The sequence below is a fragment of the Streptopelia decaocto genome (assembly GCF_964273445.1).
Source record: "Streptopelia decaocto genome assembly, chromosome: 20".
Taxonomy (NCBI): domain Eukaryota; kingdom Metazoa; phylum Chordata; class Aves; order Columbiformes; family Columbidae; genus Streptopelia; species Streptopelia decaocto.
Window position 1 is genome coordinate 4,888,267 of NC_138675.1, and position 18,444 is coordinate 4,906,710.

Here is an 18,444-nt window from a genome sequence, read left to right on the forward strand (position 1 = left end):
ACTGCTTGCAGTTAGGAAGAAACTACCTGTGTGGGCATATTATAATGTAATTGCCTATTTATGAGGCTTCCTGTGCCTTAGTCTGAAGTGTCTTAAACCGTCTATATGTCTGAGACAGAGTATTGGATGAGGTAAACTCAATTAATTCAGTTTTCATTCATAGCAAGTGTTGCCAGTGTAAGTCCTGGAGGCAATCTTGCTAGTGTATGGGTGCTGAGCTCTTGCAAAAGGGCACGAAATCCTATAATATTTTAAAATATATGTTAAATGTTGTAGTAACATCATTTGTGTATGTTTTTGGAGCAGTCCAACAAGGAAAGTTATTTATCAAGTGTTGTGATCCGGCTCTGATACGCTCTCAGCCTCACCATGTATTTGATTTTGTCGCTTTTTTCAGTGCATTTTAGTTTTGAGGGTGTGGATATTAAATGAACTATTCGTTGTTCGAGCTCTGTGTTTAATGGTTCTCTTATGAAATGCCGTTTATGAGAGTTGTCAGTGTGGTTTTATACCCTCTTTCTGTGTAGAAGTAGCTGTTAATTCCTCCAGCCATTAGAAAACGACTGAGCCTGAAAAGATCAATGGAATGACAAAGCATAGCACTTAGTGATCAGCTAATTACTCAGACTGCCAGCTCTCAAAGGGGAGGGTTTTCTTCACTTGGTTGCGGTTTGTTTTATTTTAATCCAACTCTTCAAGTCTGTGTTTTGTCTTGGAATGAGGGGAAGTTTAGAACAAGGAGCTGGGTTGCCTCATTATTTTTGACCCGTGTGTTTGCTGCTGCTTTAAATACCTAATTCTACTTCGATTTTGCTTTTGGAAGGAAAAGTATTGTAACGTGTATTCCAGGATGACTGACCTGTTAGTGGTTTGTCTGTAAAACCAAAACTGTGTTGAAGTTGAGTTGCTTTTCTGATGTAGGTTGTTGGGAGCTTGTTGGTGTTGGGCTGGTGTTGTGGTGCAGAGATTTAGATGCTACTGAATTTTTACTTGGAACTAGAAATAATCAGATATTATTCTACAAGCAGCTTTCTTGGTCATGAATCAAAATTACTCTTTCACGACCTTGTTTTGCATTGTAGAACAAAATAATAGCAAACATTCAAGGCATGGGTGAATCTACTGAATAGTTGTTTTGGGAGGACCAGCATCTTGTCTGTGTTTTTATTCCACCCTGTTTGCTTTCCCTTTATTTTGAATCTTCTGGAGATGAGAGCTAAATGAGTGGTGCGGTGTCTCAGAGGAGCGTTCCCAAAAGTCAAATTAAAGGTGACTTGCCCTCTGTAGTTGAATGATAAGTTGATGTCTACAACCAGAATGTGAACAGAGGCTGAAGAGGACCGCAGAGCTCTGGTTTTACTGTTTTCATCCATTATTTGGCGAGTTTTTAGCAGTTGGAACATTTTGATTCTGTGCATATTGTAATGCCTAAGGCAGGGATAGAGGATGGAACAATCATAAAGGTTTTTAAATGTATTCATCCGTATGTCTTGAATCAGAGTTCTTACTAAGTGGAACACTGACAGTTTATGGTGTAATTTGTTTAAATAAGACAATTCCTACGGTAAATTGTAAGTTTTGGGCTTGGTTGGTTGGGGGGTGGTTGTTTTCTTTTCAAAATGGGTTTAGCAGTTTAAACTGCATTGGGGAATCCTCCCGATGGGGGGAACCAGGGGCTGTTGGTGGTGCCCCCGTGTGATGTGGAACAGATGGCTTCTGTCTGGCTTACTAAATTACAGCCAAGTCGGTTTGTGTCACTCCTGTCTAATATTCCTGGGAAGGAATTACGGAGGTGCTGAGACCCTCGCTGTGTGTCGGTGGGAACTGTCTTGTGCTGAAGCGCCTTGCAGTTCATTCCTTTTAAATAAACAGTAAACCCTCCCAAAAACTACATTTAGATAAACGTCTGTTTACCTTCTTGGGTTGTTCTTTCGGGCTGATATTATTAATGTGATTTGGAATATATTATTTCTATGTGTCCATATAATTTTCTCTCTGATCTGGAGGCTAGCATTACAAACTGAGAACTTTTGCTCAAGTTCATGTTGTGAACTTAAGGGCCAAAATAACCCAGAATGGCAACAAAAAAATCCAGACACCCATTTCAGCTGTATTGACGTGAAGACTCGATACGTTTGACTTTGGAATTGTTCTTAATTAGAAGCGATGGGCTGGTCAGGACTGAGCAGCATATTTGGAGTAGTTATCTTTTTCTAGACTAGTCTGGAGAAATCTGGTCAGTCTTGTTCTGAATTTGTTGTTATAATAGAAATGAGCTGATAAAATGATATGGTGGGTTTGCCCCCTCCCCCCCCCCCCCTTGTTTTTTTATCACTTAATAAAACTTATTTGTGTGTTTGGAAGTTTTAAATACATAGCTTGGTATTTTATAGCATAGTTGGTTGTGTTTTTCAGCTTTTTGAGTGGAGTGTTGTAAAGGACTGAAAATGCGGGATTGTTCTGTGGCCCGATCTGTTTTGCCTAATCTGTTTCTGCCTTTTAAAATTCAAAATTTGAGAAACTTTTTATCCTCCTCTGGGCTCACAGTAAATTGGGGCGTCTCAGGTGCTCTAAAATGGAGGCAAGAATGCTAATTAAAGCATTATGTGCTGTAGGGGCAGGGATTACCTTCATACAAATGGGTAGCCGAGAATTGTGTTAATGAACCGGGAGGCCAATAACCATGAGTGATGAAGTTCAGACTGAGTCAAGTCTTGTGTTCACACGTGCTCGTAAAGGGCAGTGGTGTTGCTGAGAACTTCTGTACATTGATCTATTGCATTATTGACAGGTGGAATAGAAGTATTTTGTGAGTCAGCGTGCCGCCGCGTTTCCCTAAGGAGCAAATCATACATTGAAACGCAAAGCTTTTGTCGTTTGCATCCGTGAAAACCCGTCAGCCTTTTAATGCCGCTTATTTAAAAGCTAATCACCAACTAGGAAGAAAAGCTTTTAGAAGCCTTTTTATGGAATCGCAGCGTGTTTCGCTGGTGTGGAAAGCGCTGTGTGCGTTGGCCGTGCGGGATCCCCCAGTGAAGGCCCCGCTCCCGGCCGCGGAGGCTGGAGCTGCGCAGGCCGCTCCTCCGCTGCATTTTATTGACGGAAACAGCCGAAAGGGGCGAGCTGAGCTGAGCTGAGATGGATGGCGATGGATGGCGCTGGGAGCCGGCGTGCGGATGAGGGAGGGTCACAGCACATGCTCAGTCCTCCCCGTCCGAGGGCGAAGTTTCTGCGTTCTGCGTGCAGGCTTAGGTCATAGCACAAGCTCAGTGGAAGCTCTCCGAGGTCTCTCAGGCTGCATGTGCCTCCATTTTGAGTTGGTAGAGTGGAAAAGGCAGAGTTTTAGCTGTTAGGTAGAGGGTTCAGGAATCCATCTAAACCCACAAGAGCCTGTCATAGTCATGGATGATCCATTCAGCCCCTGCAGGTAGGCTACATCACTCCGGCCTCCCCTAAACCATGGGGATTTTTTGCTGTTATTTGTGACTTCTGCAATGTTTATGAAATCATTTCATTACTGTTGCATGCTCCTCAGAACCTTGTAATCACCTCAGCGTTGCCGTGCAGCTGTTGGGATGGTGCATGAGGGCACTGAGCAGGGAATCTGCTGCCTGCGGGGTGCATGGAGCAAAACACTGGAGCTGCGTGGGCTTATATTTGTATTTATCCCCCCCCCGTGGTGCAGTTTTGCTTTCAGTTGCGCTGTGTGCATGCCAACCTGACGGCAGCTCCGTCGGGAGCCGCGGAGGCGATTCTGCAGGATGCAGCGTTGCCAGAGGGGCTGTCAGGAGATGTTCTGGGCCTGTGACCCACTGTTGAGGTGATGCTGCAGGGAGGGTCGTGGACCAGCAGCCATTGGTTGCTCTGAGGATACGTGGTTTTGTTTTGATGGAGGGGCAGTGATCCTGCCGATACTTCCTCAAGTATTAAGGGAAAATAAAGTAGCCAGCATAGTTCTGCTTGCTTGTCACTCACATGCAAGTAACACACGTCCAAAATGCAGCAATATTGTGCTGTGCGTTAGAAGCTCGTCACACGACAGCTACCTAAGCCGTCCGCACATTGCTTCCTTAGATTTTAAACTGATCTGAATAAAATAGAAGACTTGAGCTCCTTTTGGTGATAGCGCAGTTAGAGCTCTGACATCCCTGTGGGACGGCCAGCCGTGACTTGTGACTGCGAACATAGGCGGGTCTGAGAGGATTCGGGTGTGTTGAATGGGAGTCAAGCTGATCCTGTTGTCACTCACGGTGACGTCTGGACTTGTGCAGGACCGGCTGCTGTTTGCTGTGACCCTGCGGAGCGGATCTCGGCACCGCAGGCCTGTCGCTGGGGGACAGTCCTGCAGTCAGGGCAGCCGCAGTTTGGAGGGGACAGGCTGGTTTGTGCTGCTCAGTGACGTCTCTGAAACTTCCCAGCAGCAGGTTGGCTTGTGGCCTTGCACACGCAGTCGCTCACCCGTGCAGCGAGTGTTACTGGGCTGCCTTCCTCATCAGAACCTGAGGAGTGAACGGTGAATAAGGCTGCATGATATTGCCCACGTTAGCGCCATGTCTGTATCTATATGCAATCTGAATTCCCTTTCCTATAGAGCATAAAAGTCACAAATGACAGAATGGCCGGGGTTGGAAAGGACCTTTGGAGATCATCTAGTCCAGGTTCACCTGGAGCAGGTCGCACAGGGTCGCGTCCAGGCGGGTTTTGGGTGTTTCCAGAGAAGATATAGAACATACAGAAGACACCAGCTTAGTGTGGGTCACTGGTCACTTTTGCCACTGGCTGAAGCAAAATCATGCTGATGGTTATAGGGCACAATCCCCTCGAACTTCAGGCTCGCCGAGTCACCTCGTAGGTGAAAGAGTTGTGTCCCTAGGCCTGGGCTTTAAAAACATTCCTATTCCTAATAAAGGAGCTACTCGAATACGTGCAGGAATGTGACACTGCTCTGCAGGAGTACAGGGATGGGACACCTCACGTCCTTAACGTTTGTTGGAAATGTTGACTTAGGAGCAGAAGAGAATGCGCTAAGGGGCAGGAGGTACCAAGCAGTCGCTTTGTGCTGCTTTCCAGTCATAACTTGATGAAGCTTTATGGGAAAAATTAACTGCCTGACTCCACTGTCCTGCAGATCAGCTGTGATGGTGCTGAAGAAATGGTGCAAATAGTGACATTTGCTCTGGGAAATGTAAAGGTACTGCCTGCCCAGTTTAGAAACTCTGCAGGATAAGCACCTAAAGCAGCGTAATTCCATGTTGAATTCACAGGATCACAGAATGTCAGGGGTTGGAAGGGACCTCGAAAGCTCATCCAGTCCAATCCCCCCATGGAGCAGGAACACCTAAATATCCCTATAAATGTTGCTTGTAAATAAGTAATGTTCAGGTTCTATTAAAATCACATGTAAATCAGATAAAAAAACGTCATCTCACGCAAAGGTTTCCACTATTTTTTTTTTAACTTAGGATCAAAATAGTGGTGCCTTCCCTATGTGAAGGTCATCGAATATTGGAAAACTGATATTAGAGAGGTGATCAGTGAGACCTACAAGAAAACCATTACACACGCAGGTAATTCCTATGCGGAGGGAGCGCTCCTTTGCAAGAACTTGTGTCTCGGAATGGCTGTATTATAATCCTGCGTTTTGAGTAGGGGACAATACTTCTAAGGACTGTATAGTCTCTTTTTTTTTTAAGATATAAACATGACGAAAAGTAACGTTGTGTTGACAAAGCTTTCCCGTCTGACTCAAACTTCCTTCTGCAAACAGCACGAGGGCCCGGAACACGGCGTCCTGCGCTCCCAGCAGGTCTGAGCTCGCGCTGAACACGCACACGTTCTACGTGTTTATTCATTCCTGCTGCAGATTGAGCAACCGCTAAAAACATTCCCATATTAGTCCATTTGCCTGAAATACAGGTTTGATTGTTTTTTCCACTCAGAACACAGAATTGTTTGTATATTTTTGCACTGTTACAACGGGTTTCAAACAAAACTGAACTTACTGGAGGCTGGCCGGTAGCAAGAATATTTTCTGAGCGTTAAGGTACTTCCAGAAAAGGGATTTCAAGATCTTGCTTTAAAAAAGAAGATTTAAGGCACAAGTGCAAACTGGACACACAAAATTGGGCAACTGGGAGTAAAATTTTTTAATGTAGAAAATAATTGTTGGAAATAGCCAAGAAGCCATTGTTTAATCTGTAAATCGATATCGATCCCTATATAATGAAAACAAAATGATGTGACTCAGTGTCTTCAAGCAGGAATTGCTGCTGGTTTAGAAGGGGGAGGCGGTTCTGAGTTTTGTTTTACGGCGCATGGAATAAAAGGAAACGGAATGTCCTAGCGAATGAGTCTCTTGAATGTCGTGCCAGGCCCTTTCAGGCCCTGATAAACTACTTTTTAAGCGGCTGAAGTTGGAGTGGAGTCATTTTGTTCTCTCCAGTTCTGTCCTTGTAGAGGTGGAACAAAGTGAACCTTGCCAGATGTTTTCAGAGCCGCCTATGAGGAGCTGCTTTTTTCATCTTGGTTATTGGACCATTTGCAAAACCAATTTCTTTTCAAAACTTTCTTTCTGAACGACTTCAAATTTGTGTTAACTTTGCAGGAATTCCAAATATCTCGGAATTGCCTCGCTGTGTCACGCTTTCAATTGGTGTAACTGATTCTCTTGCCAATAATAGGGACTGTTTGGCCACATCAGTGTTAAAGTGTATGATTGCAATTTATAATCTGTTCTGCCTATAATATATATACATCTAATCTGGCTTTGGTTTTATTTAGGAAGCCATTGATTTTCTTGTAAATAACCCCAAATCTCGTAAGATTAGTTTAGTGCTTGTTATTGCTAATTAAAAGATCAGCCCCACCAAACCCCTGCGTGCCCCAGCTTTAAGCTGTGTTTGCACTCTTTCATCATATAAAAATGACGACATCTCATGTTTTTGCACACTTCTTAGCCAACAGTCTGTCCTCGCATGGCTCGTAAATGCAGAATAATGGCTTCTGCCTTAGTTGTTGAAACTTCTCCTGCACTGCACAGTTTGCCTTGGTGTTATTCATACACTGTACAGATCACCAATGTACAGAATCAGGAATGATTATGCCATGAGTGGCTAAACGAATCGCGCGGAATATCATCTTACATGTGACGTTTGAGTTGTGATTTGTTTTTTTAAATTTAGTGGTCGCACTAAGTTATTTTCCTGTTTTCTGAGCCGTTGACCCGCCGTACCCAGCGTGTGCGTGTTCAGAAGCCGGTTTCCTAGCGGAGATGTGCTGGGAAAGACAGATGTGAGCTGGGTTGATGGTGAGGATGGGACAAAGACAGGACGGTGCTCCCAGAGATCTGCAAACACCTTTGGAGAGTTTTGCTGATGTCCTGAGTTACCGTCCCGGTGACCTGGGGACTTCACTGCGGGGCACACTCTGTCTTGTGACACTTGTTACTGCATTCCAGGCCATGATGGCATCGCAATGCTACCGTATTTCCGTGGGTAAAGGCTGCCAGTTGGGCCGCCTTTTGCATCAGTGGTACAAGGCTGGGGTGCAGCGTAGACAAGGATGTATGTGGTAAACAGAGGGGTTCAGCTTGTTCCTGCATTGGAAATCAGGCAGGAACTGTTGGTGGCACCTCTCCCTCTCCCTCTCCCTCTCCCTCTCCCTCTCCCTCTCCCTCTCCCTCTCCCTCTCCCTCTCCCTCTCCCTCTCCCTCTCCCTCTCCCTCTCCCTCTCCCTCTCCCTCTCCCTCTCCCTCTCCCTCTCCCTCTCCCTCTCCCTCTCCCTCTCCCTCTCCCTCTCCCTCTCCCTCTCCCTCTCCCTCTCCCTCTCCCTCTCCCTCTCCCTCTCCCTCTCATTAAAGCTCAGCACCACCCTGTGCTGTCTGCGATTCCTTTCTCATCCTCACCCCTGAACTGGTTTCTCCCAACCGTGCTGCTTTTGGCCTCGAACCCCCAAGCTCCCCTGTTGCTTTAGAATGGAAAGGACAGAGCTGGGTTGCACTGAACACCCTCCCTGTCCTCTCCGTGGTGTTCAGAACAAGCCCCTCTCGGATTAGCGCCGCTTGTTTCGCCCTCCCCTCTGCAGAAGCTTCTTGCCTTTTTGATATTCATTCGCAGGCTTCCAGCTCCTTTCTGACCAGCCCCTGTTTACTTTGCAGAACACAACGTTGTCATGGCAACAGGTTACTTTTCAAAGGGAACATCTTGTCATTATATTTAATCCACTGCAGCTGAAGAGGACTGAAATATTAAGTTGTTGTTGCTATGGATACTGCTTTGTTACATCAGTTTCTTTTGTGTCAGATTTCATATCCAGTGTTGGGTCCTCTTTTCTCTTTCCCATAGAATAAACACAGAGTGCCGTTCCATTATTATTGTAATTGCTCTCCACCAATGTAATTTAGCTTAAAATCTACAGTGCATTTCAGTTTCCATAGCAAGAATTTTCTTTCCATTTGCAAACCCATTCCTGGCGATGTGGAAACAGCCAAAATTATTTAACATCTTGTATGCCCTTGCAGAGTGATCAGCTTTGTGCCCTTTAAAAAGAATAAAGCCAAGATGTAGTGCAGAATGGAAGAGCTGCCTGCACCGCGGCTTCGCTCAGTCCAGCCCTCACCTTTTGGGGCAGGGGACGGAGCGCTTTGGGGCGCGACTATAATCCAGAAATGGTAAATAAGTGCTGAAAAGGCACACGAATATTCCTCTCCACACTTCATTTCCCTGTGAGGAACCACGGCTGGGTAACCACATTGAGTTTCCCCAGCTCATGAATAGTGAGGAGCGCAAGTCCCATCCCAAACTCTGCTTTTGTTTGTGCAATTCCAGGATGCTCCAGCATCCCGTGCTCAGTCAATTGTTCAGGCTGTAGCTGCATTCAGTATCCCAGATACTGATGCTGAGGCACAAATGCCTTTCTAGGCTGCAGTGATGTGGCTCTGGAAGAGCTGGATGGGTGAGATCAGAGCAGAGCTCCCACGGAGTCAGCTGCAGCCTTTGAGAAATTAGTATTTCCAGTAATTAGTTCTGTGTGCCTTCTCGTTGTGATGTCCTTAGTAAAGGAAAGCATGGAAAGGCACTCTTCAGTGCTAGTGTTATTTATGCTGTTAGTCTGCTCCAAATTTAGGAAGGAGAATAAATTCTGCCATGTCAGATGTGTTGGTCTGGTTTGTACTTGGGTACCTGTCACTCATGTCACCAGGGTCATTCCGCTGCTACGTGATGAAGTAGTTTTTGCTTTTGCTGTATAATGTGATGTTTCAGTAACTGCAGCCAATGGTGTGAGCAGCACGGAGCCCTTCAGGGTATGATGATCGCTACGTGCAGGACAGTTCATTTGGAACTTGAAGCTTTTTGTAGAAATATATATTCAGAATAGTGGAAAAACGTAAGGGCCAAGTGCATTACACAGAAGGGAAGCCCATTTTGGATGAATTGAAGGACATTCACTTCTACAAGCGTTACAGGGCATGTTTTTATTGCTCTTTAGGTTTTCCATGTGTCCGTGCCGTGCCGCCTGATGTGATCTTAGCAAATGAATTAACAGCAGCAATAATAATTTAACTTCTCAAAGCAGGAGCGAGATAATTTTGCGTGTGAGATCCACAGCGACTTGAATGGTTTCCTGTGGAATCTGCTGGGAAAAGAGGCATCAGTTTGGCCAGTTCTGGCAATGTAACGCTCTGCTCTTCAAAGATTAATACCCTACATATTTTTATTTAAGATATTTTCTCTTTCAAAATGAAAATGACCACAAAGAGGTTTGTTTTGTTTCCCTCTTAGGAGGCTAAACAGTACCCAAGGTGAGATCAGAGTTGGACCCAGCCATCAGGTAAGGGATTTTGTTCCTGTTTTGATACCCAGGATGTGCTTTTGCCACCTGATCTGTTCAGAAGACACTTATTTAAAATTGTATGCCTTCAAATACAATTAGTTTTTTCGATTCATCCTGAGTTCTTTAGAATTCCTTAGCTCAGTTAATGAGATTTTTCTGTTTCGAATGTTGATATGTGAATGATTTTTATTAGTAGCATTGCTATCGGGTTAGTGCCAGAATAAGGTTGAAGGAATACGGGTAACTACTGGAAATGAAGGAAACAATCTCAGCTCTCACCGGGCACGTTCTAGAGGTAAAATGAGTGTACGCTCAGCTGGCTTTTACCAAACAGGGTCTTTAATAAACCATAAAAATTAATCTGGTGTTTTCCACTGATATTGAAGGTAGATATTTTAATTTGCGTGGTAAAGTTGTCAAGTTGCTAGTATGCTGCCTATAACAAAGTCCTTTTTTTGTGAATCTATGTATTTAAGCAAAGCGGAGTTCTATTAGAAGTGATGGAAAAAACACTTTCCTAGATATTACAATATTACAAAACCAGAAGGATGGGGAAACTCAACCCGACACAGGTTTCTGTCCTGTTTCTTGTTCACCAGGTAGTGCAAATAAACGTTTATGGAACCTGTGGGACATTCTGAAGGATGTTCTGCATTTAGAGGGAAAACAAAGTCCTTAGCAATTAAACACGTAGTATTCTTCTCACCAGTCATAGTAAGAGTGCTGTAAATGATCCCTTCCGAACAACTTTCATCTCCAATTGTCATTTGACGTATTAGTCACCTGTGCTGTAAGGTATCATTTCCAGATGCATTTATAGATGGAAAAAAAAGTGGGAAGAAGGTGCACTGCTTTAGAATAGTGTGAATTTTTGCTTGCTTAATATTTGAAACTTCCATTGTCCTTTCATTCATTCACTGACACCTGTGTTTGACAGATGTCATTGCTGAGAGGTTATAGTCTCATCCTGTTAATTAGTATGAGGCGTAATCTTAAGGTGCATGAATGCGTATTGCAGGCCGTGGTAGGAACTCAGATTGAAGATATTTGCCGTTTTCAGTTCTGTAGTCCAATTCATCTTGTGGAAAGGGTAAAAGCAATTTCCTCTGAACTCTGGGCTTTGTTAATGCTGGAGGACTGTTGGTTTGTGGTCTGGTTTGCTTTTATGTTGGGTGCACAGGCACCTCAAACTGCTGCTGTATCACAGTAGCAAGTGGGGACACAAGAGAAATGTGTTATAGAATTGCAGTTGTTCCCAAAATTCCCATGCACGTGAAGGGGAGAGCAGCTCAACGTTCTCGATTGAAAACTTCTGTCTCCCAAATTAATGACCAGAGGTGTCGAAGAGGAAGTTGCTCTTAGGGGTAACTCCACTAATTAAGCACGTTCCGAGGGTACGTAAGGACAAATATTAATTTGCGAAGGCACTGTGGTTGCCAGAACGCACAGAAATCATTGAAATCTCATCTCAGCACAATGCTTGCTTGTCCTTTTCCAGAAGAGAAGTTCAATGACATACCCATTTTCCCAGGGAAGAAGTAAAATAAAGTACAGATTAAAGAGCAGAACATGAAAGGCATCTGAACCTGTGACTTGTAATTACTGCTTATGTATAAATGTTGCCTCTCAAATATGTTTAGCGTAAGTATAGGAGGTAATTATAGGGCTTAAAAGCTGGTTCTGAAGAGGCTCTCAGCTATCTCATCCCATGGCAGTCTGACTGAAGATGCTAATTGGGTCTGTGGATGCAGCGTGATCCTCGCGCAGTGGCAGAGTTCATTTTGCTGGGCTGTCGCTCTTTCAGGAGATTCCTTTGTTTCCCTTTAGAGTTTTAAGGGTTTGCTGAGAACTTAATTTTAAACTTACTGTCAAACGTGCAGGGTTTTTTGCTGATTTCAAGTGGTACCCGTATGGTCGCCACATTCTTGCTTTGTTTCGTATGGGCGTGTTTTAGCCTGGCAAGGCCCAGTTGGAGCAGCAGCTTTTAGAGAAACAAAAACTGTCCCTTTGAGGGTAAATTGTCCAGCAGCGTTTGACTTCTCTGTAACCAAGGACTACATATTGGCTACAGGATGCCTTATTTTTGAGCTGTGCTGTTCTGCAGGCATTTTTTGCACTTGGTTTTTCTACAGAAGCGCTCCACTGGTGGTGGTCTGAGAGGTGGCGTTAACCCCGCGTCATTGTCACAAAGCGAGCGGCCCCTCTAGAAGAAGGAATGCTGGGTGAAGTGCCAGATTGGGGCTTGATGACCCAGTTTCCTCAGACTTCTGAAACTTGGATCAAATAGCTTCACCACCTGGTGGCTGAATATCTTCCATCTATAAGATCATATTATTCCAGAGAATTTATGACATTTGCTATGAGTAACACTTGTGCATCCTCGTTACTGTTAGCAACTCTAATGTCTGTCTGAAAGATATATATATATATACATACATATATATTTTTTTTTCCCTAGGCTAAGCTCCCTGATCTGCAGCCATTTCCTTCCCCAGACGGTGACACGGTGACACAGCATGAGGAACTCGTGTGGATGCCTGGAGTCAATGACTGTGACTTGCTTATGTACCTTAGGGCAGCCAGGTAATCCCAGCCCCGATACTCCCCGTGCCTCTCAAAGCCACGTACGCAGAGCTGGCGGCGGCTGCTCCTTTCTGTCCTGTTCTGATGTAGCGTGGGTGTCAACTAGATAAGCTGAACTGGTTAGTTCGAGCCTAGAACACTCTGATTTTACATTGGGCCAGCGCACAATCTTTCAGTTCGCTGTGGCTTTTGGATTTAAAAGGCAAAGCCAGCAGTATGTTAGTTTGCTTTTCAGTTTCATACAGATCTCTGGTATACCTGGTAGGTTAATTGGATGCGCTGGTGGGCCTCAGTAAATTCATAGTGTGAGTAAATGACTTGTGCTTTGCAAGGATTCAGAGAATCTGCACTTTAAGTCAGTTTTCTAACATGATGGATCTAAGATGACAACAACAGGTTTGCTGAGACTGTCCTTGTGTCTGGAGGTTCTATCTTCCATAACCCTGACGAGGCTTTGGTACTGTTGCAGTGGAGATTTTTAGTTGATGAAATCCACATAGACTGGATTTTAATTTTGAATTAATTACTGCATATGCTGCGGTGACTCAGGTTTGCGTAACACAGAGCGGTGTTTGCGGTGCCCCATTTTACTCATTTCCACAGTATTCAAGGCCCTGAAATTTGCGATTTAAGGTGTAAATATCCTATTTGTGTACTGCATGATGTGTGCACCACGTGGCAGCTGAGGAATCGCAACTCTTCTCTCCTCAATCTCTATAGGAGCATGGCAGCTTTTGCAGGCATGTGTGATGGAGGGTCCACAGAAGACGGTTGCGTTGCAGCCTCCCGTGACGACACTACGCTTAACGCGCTCAATACAGTGAGTATATAGAACTATTGTATGGATGAACAGTTATTCCATTGATTTCCGAACTACTTAAAACATATAGCGCATGAAGTATTTGGCAGGTAAAATTGATTTGGGGATCGCGATATGAGTATGGTAGTAGCCTAGGATATCATGACTTGTTTTCATACAGCAACTCGTTTTCAAAAACGCAACCTACGGAATGTCGGTGATGAACTTGTGGGTGGTTTAAGATGACAGGGTTCTGCTTGACCCATTGTTCTGATTCAAGAGTAAGAGTGAGCGTAGGTTATCAAACAGCAAACCCTAGGAGGGACACTGGAAATGCCAGCGTGCAAACTCAGCCTCTAAGGGAGAATCTCCGAGCTTTTCCACATTTGGGTATTTTTGCTGGGAAAATCAGAGCCAGCAACTCTGTCCTCGCATGGTAAGAAAACACATTCCCCACTTCAGGCTGCTGACTGCTGCGTGGCAGAAAGACAAAACAACCCTATGCTAATATTGTATAAATCTCTCTTTACTAATAGCATTGTTCTGACTTCTCATAACGCACTCACATGGGAACATGTCATTATGAGTGACAAACATGACAGCGTAATATCAGTTTAAGGAAATTCAGTTCTAACTAAGATGTCACCCAGACAAATTACTCCCTGTTTTAACTTGCCCTTAGACCAGATTTTCCTGTTCATTAACTACAGACAAGGTTGAAAGCATAGAGAATTATTTAAATATATGTTAGCATTTCTTATTATTACTAGTTTTCGTTTTGGATGAGTCTTAATTAACAGGCGCTCTGGTTGAAGTGAGGCAGCAGCACTGCAGGGGCATCGCTCCCTGCCTGGGCATGTTGGGAAATGAAGCCACTTCTAGTGCACAAGACAATTTTGCCACATTTTCATTCATCCTTATCCTTGCTCTTAGGGGAAAAACTTCAGTACTGTGTTTGTTGGATGAGTCAGGAAATTTTTCTGTAGAAACTCTTGCAACGGGCAGATAAAAAGGGCCAAATTGACTGCCATGATTAGTTTTTGTAAGTTTTGGGGAATATTGCAGCTGGATTTTGAGCTGTGGGGCAGATGCCTGGCACTACCGGTGTGTGAAAAGGGGATCTAACACAAGCATCCTGCTTTTTCATCTCCATCATTAGCATCTTGCATCACTTTGTAGCAATTAGAGTTATGTAGAAGCTTAAAATAAATTAGAACTGGGGGAAACAAATGGCAGTTGCTCCCCCCCCCCTTTTTTTTTTAATAATGGGACTGATTTCTCTATTTTCAAGCTATCAGATACTGCAAATCAGATATTAAAAAACACAAACTAGTAGTAATCTTCTTTTGAAATACCGTACTGATTCGTCACCTTCTGGTTTTAGTCTGAATTCTGGTGGAGGCCGAGCTGTGTCAGCCGGATCACAATGTGGGGTCACTGTGGCAGCACTTGGGCAGAACAAGCTCGTTGGGCAGAGTCTTTGTGTTGGGTGGTTGAGGTTCTGGGTCGGTTCAAGGTGCCGTTGTCCTCGGGCACCAGAGGGAGCTCAACAAAGTAGTTTTGATGACTGAGAGGTCAGCGAATGGTCGTGTTGCAGCAGGTGGGAGGAGGTAGAATTTCAAAGAGGAGCAGGGAAGGAAATTCCTGGAATTAAAGAGCATTTGGGGCTGGTGTCTCCTTGAGTATCAGACATGGTTGATAAAGATCAAATCTTGCCATTCTGGAGGATAAGCGCTTTAAAGAGCGCTGCACGTTTGCAAAGAGGTTTTGCTATTTCACCTAATGAGATACAGAATCATAGAATCATTTTGGTTGGAAAAGACCTATAAGATCGAGTTGCACCGTTAATAGATTTGCTATGGAGCATATTCCATTTGATGGCAGGATGTGCGCAGCTATAGAGTATCTGCATCAAACTGAAATTTGTCAGCTCCGCTACTGAAAAAAGTGACGTGAATTACTCTTTGTATTAAATTAGGTGCTTGGATTAGAGTAATTATACCAAAAGACCTAGCTACTCAAGCTATGTGGCAGTAAGTCTCATTCAGCTTTAGGTTTTCCATCTCTATTTTCTACCTTCTCAAACGCGCTGGTTTTATAGAGCTCCAGGGTGTCTTGAGCATTGTCTTCTTCAGCGAGAGCAGTAAATCCCTCATTAATAATTACAATTTTCTTAAGACTGCGTAGATGACAATAACTGGTGCTTAAATAGGGATAATATGTAAATAGGGTTGGTGTGGTACCAAGCAAATACCATCTCCCTTTACCCTTCCACCGAAGCATCTTGCTTGGCTGTGACAAATTTCCTTTGACTCATCTGTATTACTTGAGCCTTACAATGCTCCTGCACTACTGGCAGTTTCCCTTGCCTTGGGCAGCTCAGGTTTTAGATCTTTGTGCCCCGACGCGGGATGTGACTTGTCCATGACCACTGGTCATCCAGGGAAGAACCAGCACCAGAACCTGGAGAACTCCTGAATTCCAGGACGCTCCTGCATCCCCACAACCCCTCTGTCCTACTGGAGTTCAGTGCTACTTCATTGCTGTGAGAAAAAGATTCTGGGATCTAACAGTGTTCTTAATGGGCTGCGATTATTTAATAGTGGAGTCTGAATGCAGCCGAACTCAGACGGGCTTTTCAGCGGAGATCGTAATGACTGTAATTGCGAAAAGATGCCTTGGCGGAGTGGAAGCTGCCAGCTGCAATGCCATCCTGATCTAAAAAGGTCACGGTAAAAGGGACATTTAAATTAAGTTATAAATTACAATTGAAGAACAATATTTTGATGAGGAAGAGCAGAGATGTCAGAGCTGCGAGATGTAATTCATGGCTCCATTACGGGCAGGGGGCCCTGACAGCTGAGCCGTGCCAAAGGAGGATTTATTTGCAGCATCACGCAGACAGAAAATGGCAGCGCCGAGAGAAGCTGGAGCAGAAACTTGAAACCTTGTGGTAACATGCAGGCTTTATGGTAATAAGGCTTTGCCTGTGATCCAGCCTGCTCTAATGACTCTTGTAACATCAGTGAGGTTTTGGGCACGTGCATAATCAGAATTTTTCTGTAATCTCAAATCCTGTCCAGTGATGCAGGAGTTGCTGTATTTTCTGGTTTGAAGTGTAAGTACGTTTGTCTCGATTCCTTCTGTTGCAGTTGCACACGTACATCACGTCACAGGGGTTCAAGGTTTACGTAGCTAAAAGTGGCGGTTCTGTAGATGGCAGGGTAGTCATCTGGTGTTTATACCTTGAAAAGCTCAAACCCCAAGTTAATGAAACCATAGACAATGCCAATAAGGTGTTTATATATATTAAATGACCGAAAGTAACGAGCAGAGAACAAAACAGAGTGAAACAACTAAATTCAACTCTGGCACTTTTTTTTTTTTTTGGCTTTTTGCTCCATTATCCTGTTCCTGGCACTTACAAAAGCCTGTTTTTTCCCCACTTGCTAAAGGTAACATTTTTCAGGATCCTCTAAACCTCTACCAGTTTCTCTTGTTTTCACATCTGTGTCTTTTCTGTTGTATGAGGATTCTCTTTCATGTCTGTGCTTATGAGTTTTGTGATTGTTATAATTACTTTGTCAAAGTTAATGCTCCTGTTTTCCGTTGTTAATTTGGGACAGCTCTGCCCTGTAAACTCCTCTGTGTTTCAGTAACCAGCGGAGCCGCCTGGCAGCCCAGCCCGTCCTTCCTGGGCTTGTCAGGTTGTTTTGCAGATTGAACTGCTTGGGCAATGGGGCTGCCAGGGAAAACACGTGTTGTCCTTGAGGCAAAATAAAGATGCCCTCCAAGTTACAAAGAGGCTTTGGCATTGCCGCGTGTTTCGGGAGGGAGCAAAGAGGGCAAAGAAACAGAGGCCCTATTCTCTCCACCGCTGTCGGATTTCCTAAGTGAAAAGTCTTTCGGGTAGTGGCACGCACAGAAAAGAGCGTTTGCAAGGTGAGCTGGCAAAACAAACAATCCTTCTTTCTTCACGATGGATCTGCCCCCAGTGCTGCAGTGCGAACAAGGAGGAAAATCAGTGTGTGCTCAGTAGAAAAGACAGCGTCTTATTTTTGTGGCTTTAAGTAGGCACCGCATACCACAGGAGTCTTAAAGGAACGAGTTGAAGAGTTAAAGAGAAGTTTGATGTGTTGGCTCTGAGCACGACGCCCATCATTTAACCTGCGGCTCGTGTAAGATGGACCGAGATCGTTGTTCCACTTGCATGGAGGTGCAGTCGGAGCTGATTCCAGGGTGGATTCACCGGCTGTTGTTCTGTTGTATATCAGGAAATCTCGCCCAGGTTTGATCGGTGGTACGTACGGTTACTGCTGTTGCATCGGCCACTTCCCTGTAGGTGCTGTGCAGGAAGCTGAAAAAGAATAGAAAACCACTCTGGCTTAGTTTTCTTTCTTGTTCCCGTTATATTAGCCAAGCGCTTGTGTCACTGCAGTAACACCCTGCAGGCTATTGTTATTTTAGTTGTTGGTAAGAAAAAAACAAACACATTCGGGCCACCTATTAAGGGAATGTTACTGTTTGTTCTAAAAACTTTATGCTAATAGTAACAAAGCACAGAATCCCAGAATGTCAGGGGTTGAAGGGCCCTGGAAAGCTCATCCAGTGCAATCCCCCCATGGAGCAGGAACACCCAGATGAGGTGACACAGGAAGGTGTCCAGGCGGGTTGGAATGTCTGCAGAGGAGGAGACTCCACAACCTCCGTGGGCAGAGTAGAGGGGCAGGAGAACCTCTCTGACCTACTGACCACCCCCTTCTAACCCACCCCAGGTCCCATTGGCTTCCTGGCCACAAGGGCCCAGTGCTGGCTCATGGTCACCCTGCTGTCCCCAGGACCCCCAGGTCCCTTTCCCCTACGCTGCTCTCTAATAGCTCATTCCCCAACTTATCCTGGAACCTGGGCAGTTAACATCTCATCGCTGTTCAGTAATTGTATCTTGATCCCTGTTCAGTTCATCATTCTTGGGAGAAGTTCATGAATTCTAGAACTCACCGCAGTGTTTTCTGAGGTCTGGCAGCACAGATGCTTCTGGAGGGTGGGATATGGATGGCTCAGGATAAAATCCAGGTAGGAAGGAAAAGCAGGAGATAATCGATGCACAGAATCATTTTTTTGGTTGTCCCCATCGTAAAGAAACTTTTGAGGGTCCGTAAAATTCTTTTCCGCTAATCAGCATCTTGGAAGCTTTGGTTTGCTTAGAACCTTGTTTAGAAAAATTGCCTCTG

At 44.5% G+C, this 18,444-nt stretch overlaps 1 protein-coding gene across 9 annotated transcripts in view; it reads left to right on the top strand.

The window, feature by feature from the left end:
- RERE (arginine-glutamic acid dipeptide repeats) overlaps nt 1-18,444 on the top strand; it is a 164,459-nt gene that overhangs the window by 84,194 nt on the left and 61,821 nt on the right. For 7 of the 9 annotated variants that reach the window (XM_082069793.1, XM_082069798.1, XM_082069792.1 and 4 more), the window contains 3 exons: nt 9,780-9,828; nt 12,290-12,414; nt 13,135-13,234. In XM_082069793.1, the coding sequence (XP_081925919.1) occupies nt 9,780-9,828; nt 12,290-12,414; nt 13,135-13,234 (274 nt within the window). Of the gene's footprint in view, nt 1-3,164; nt 3,428-9,779; nt 9,829-12,289; nt 12,415-13,134; nt 13,235-18,444 lie in introns of those variants that run through there. The other 2 variants (XM_082069799.1, XM_082069800.1) reach the window with 2 other exon arrangements.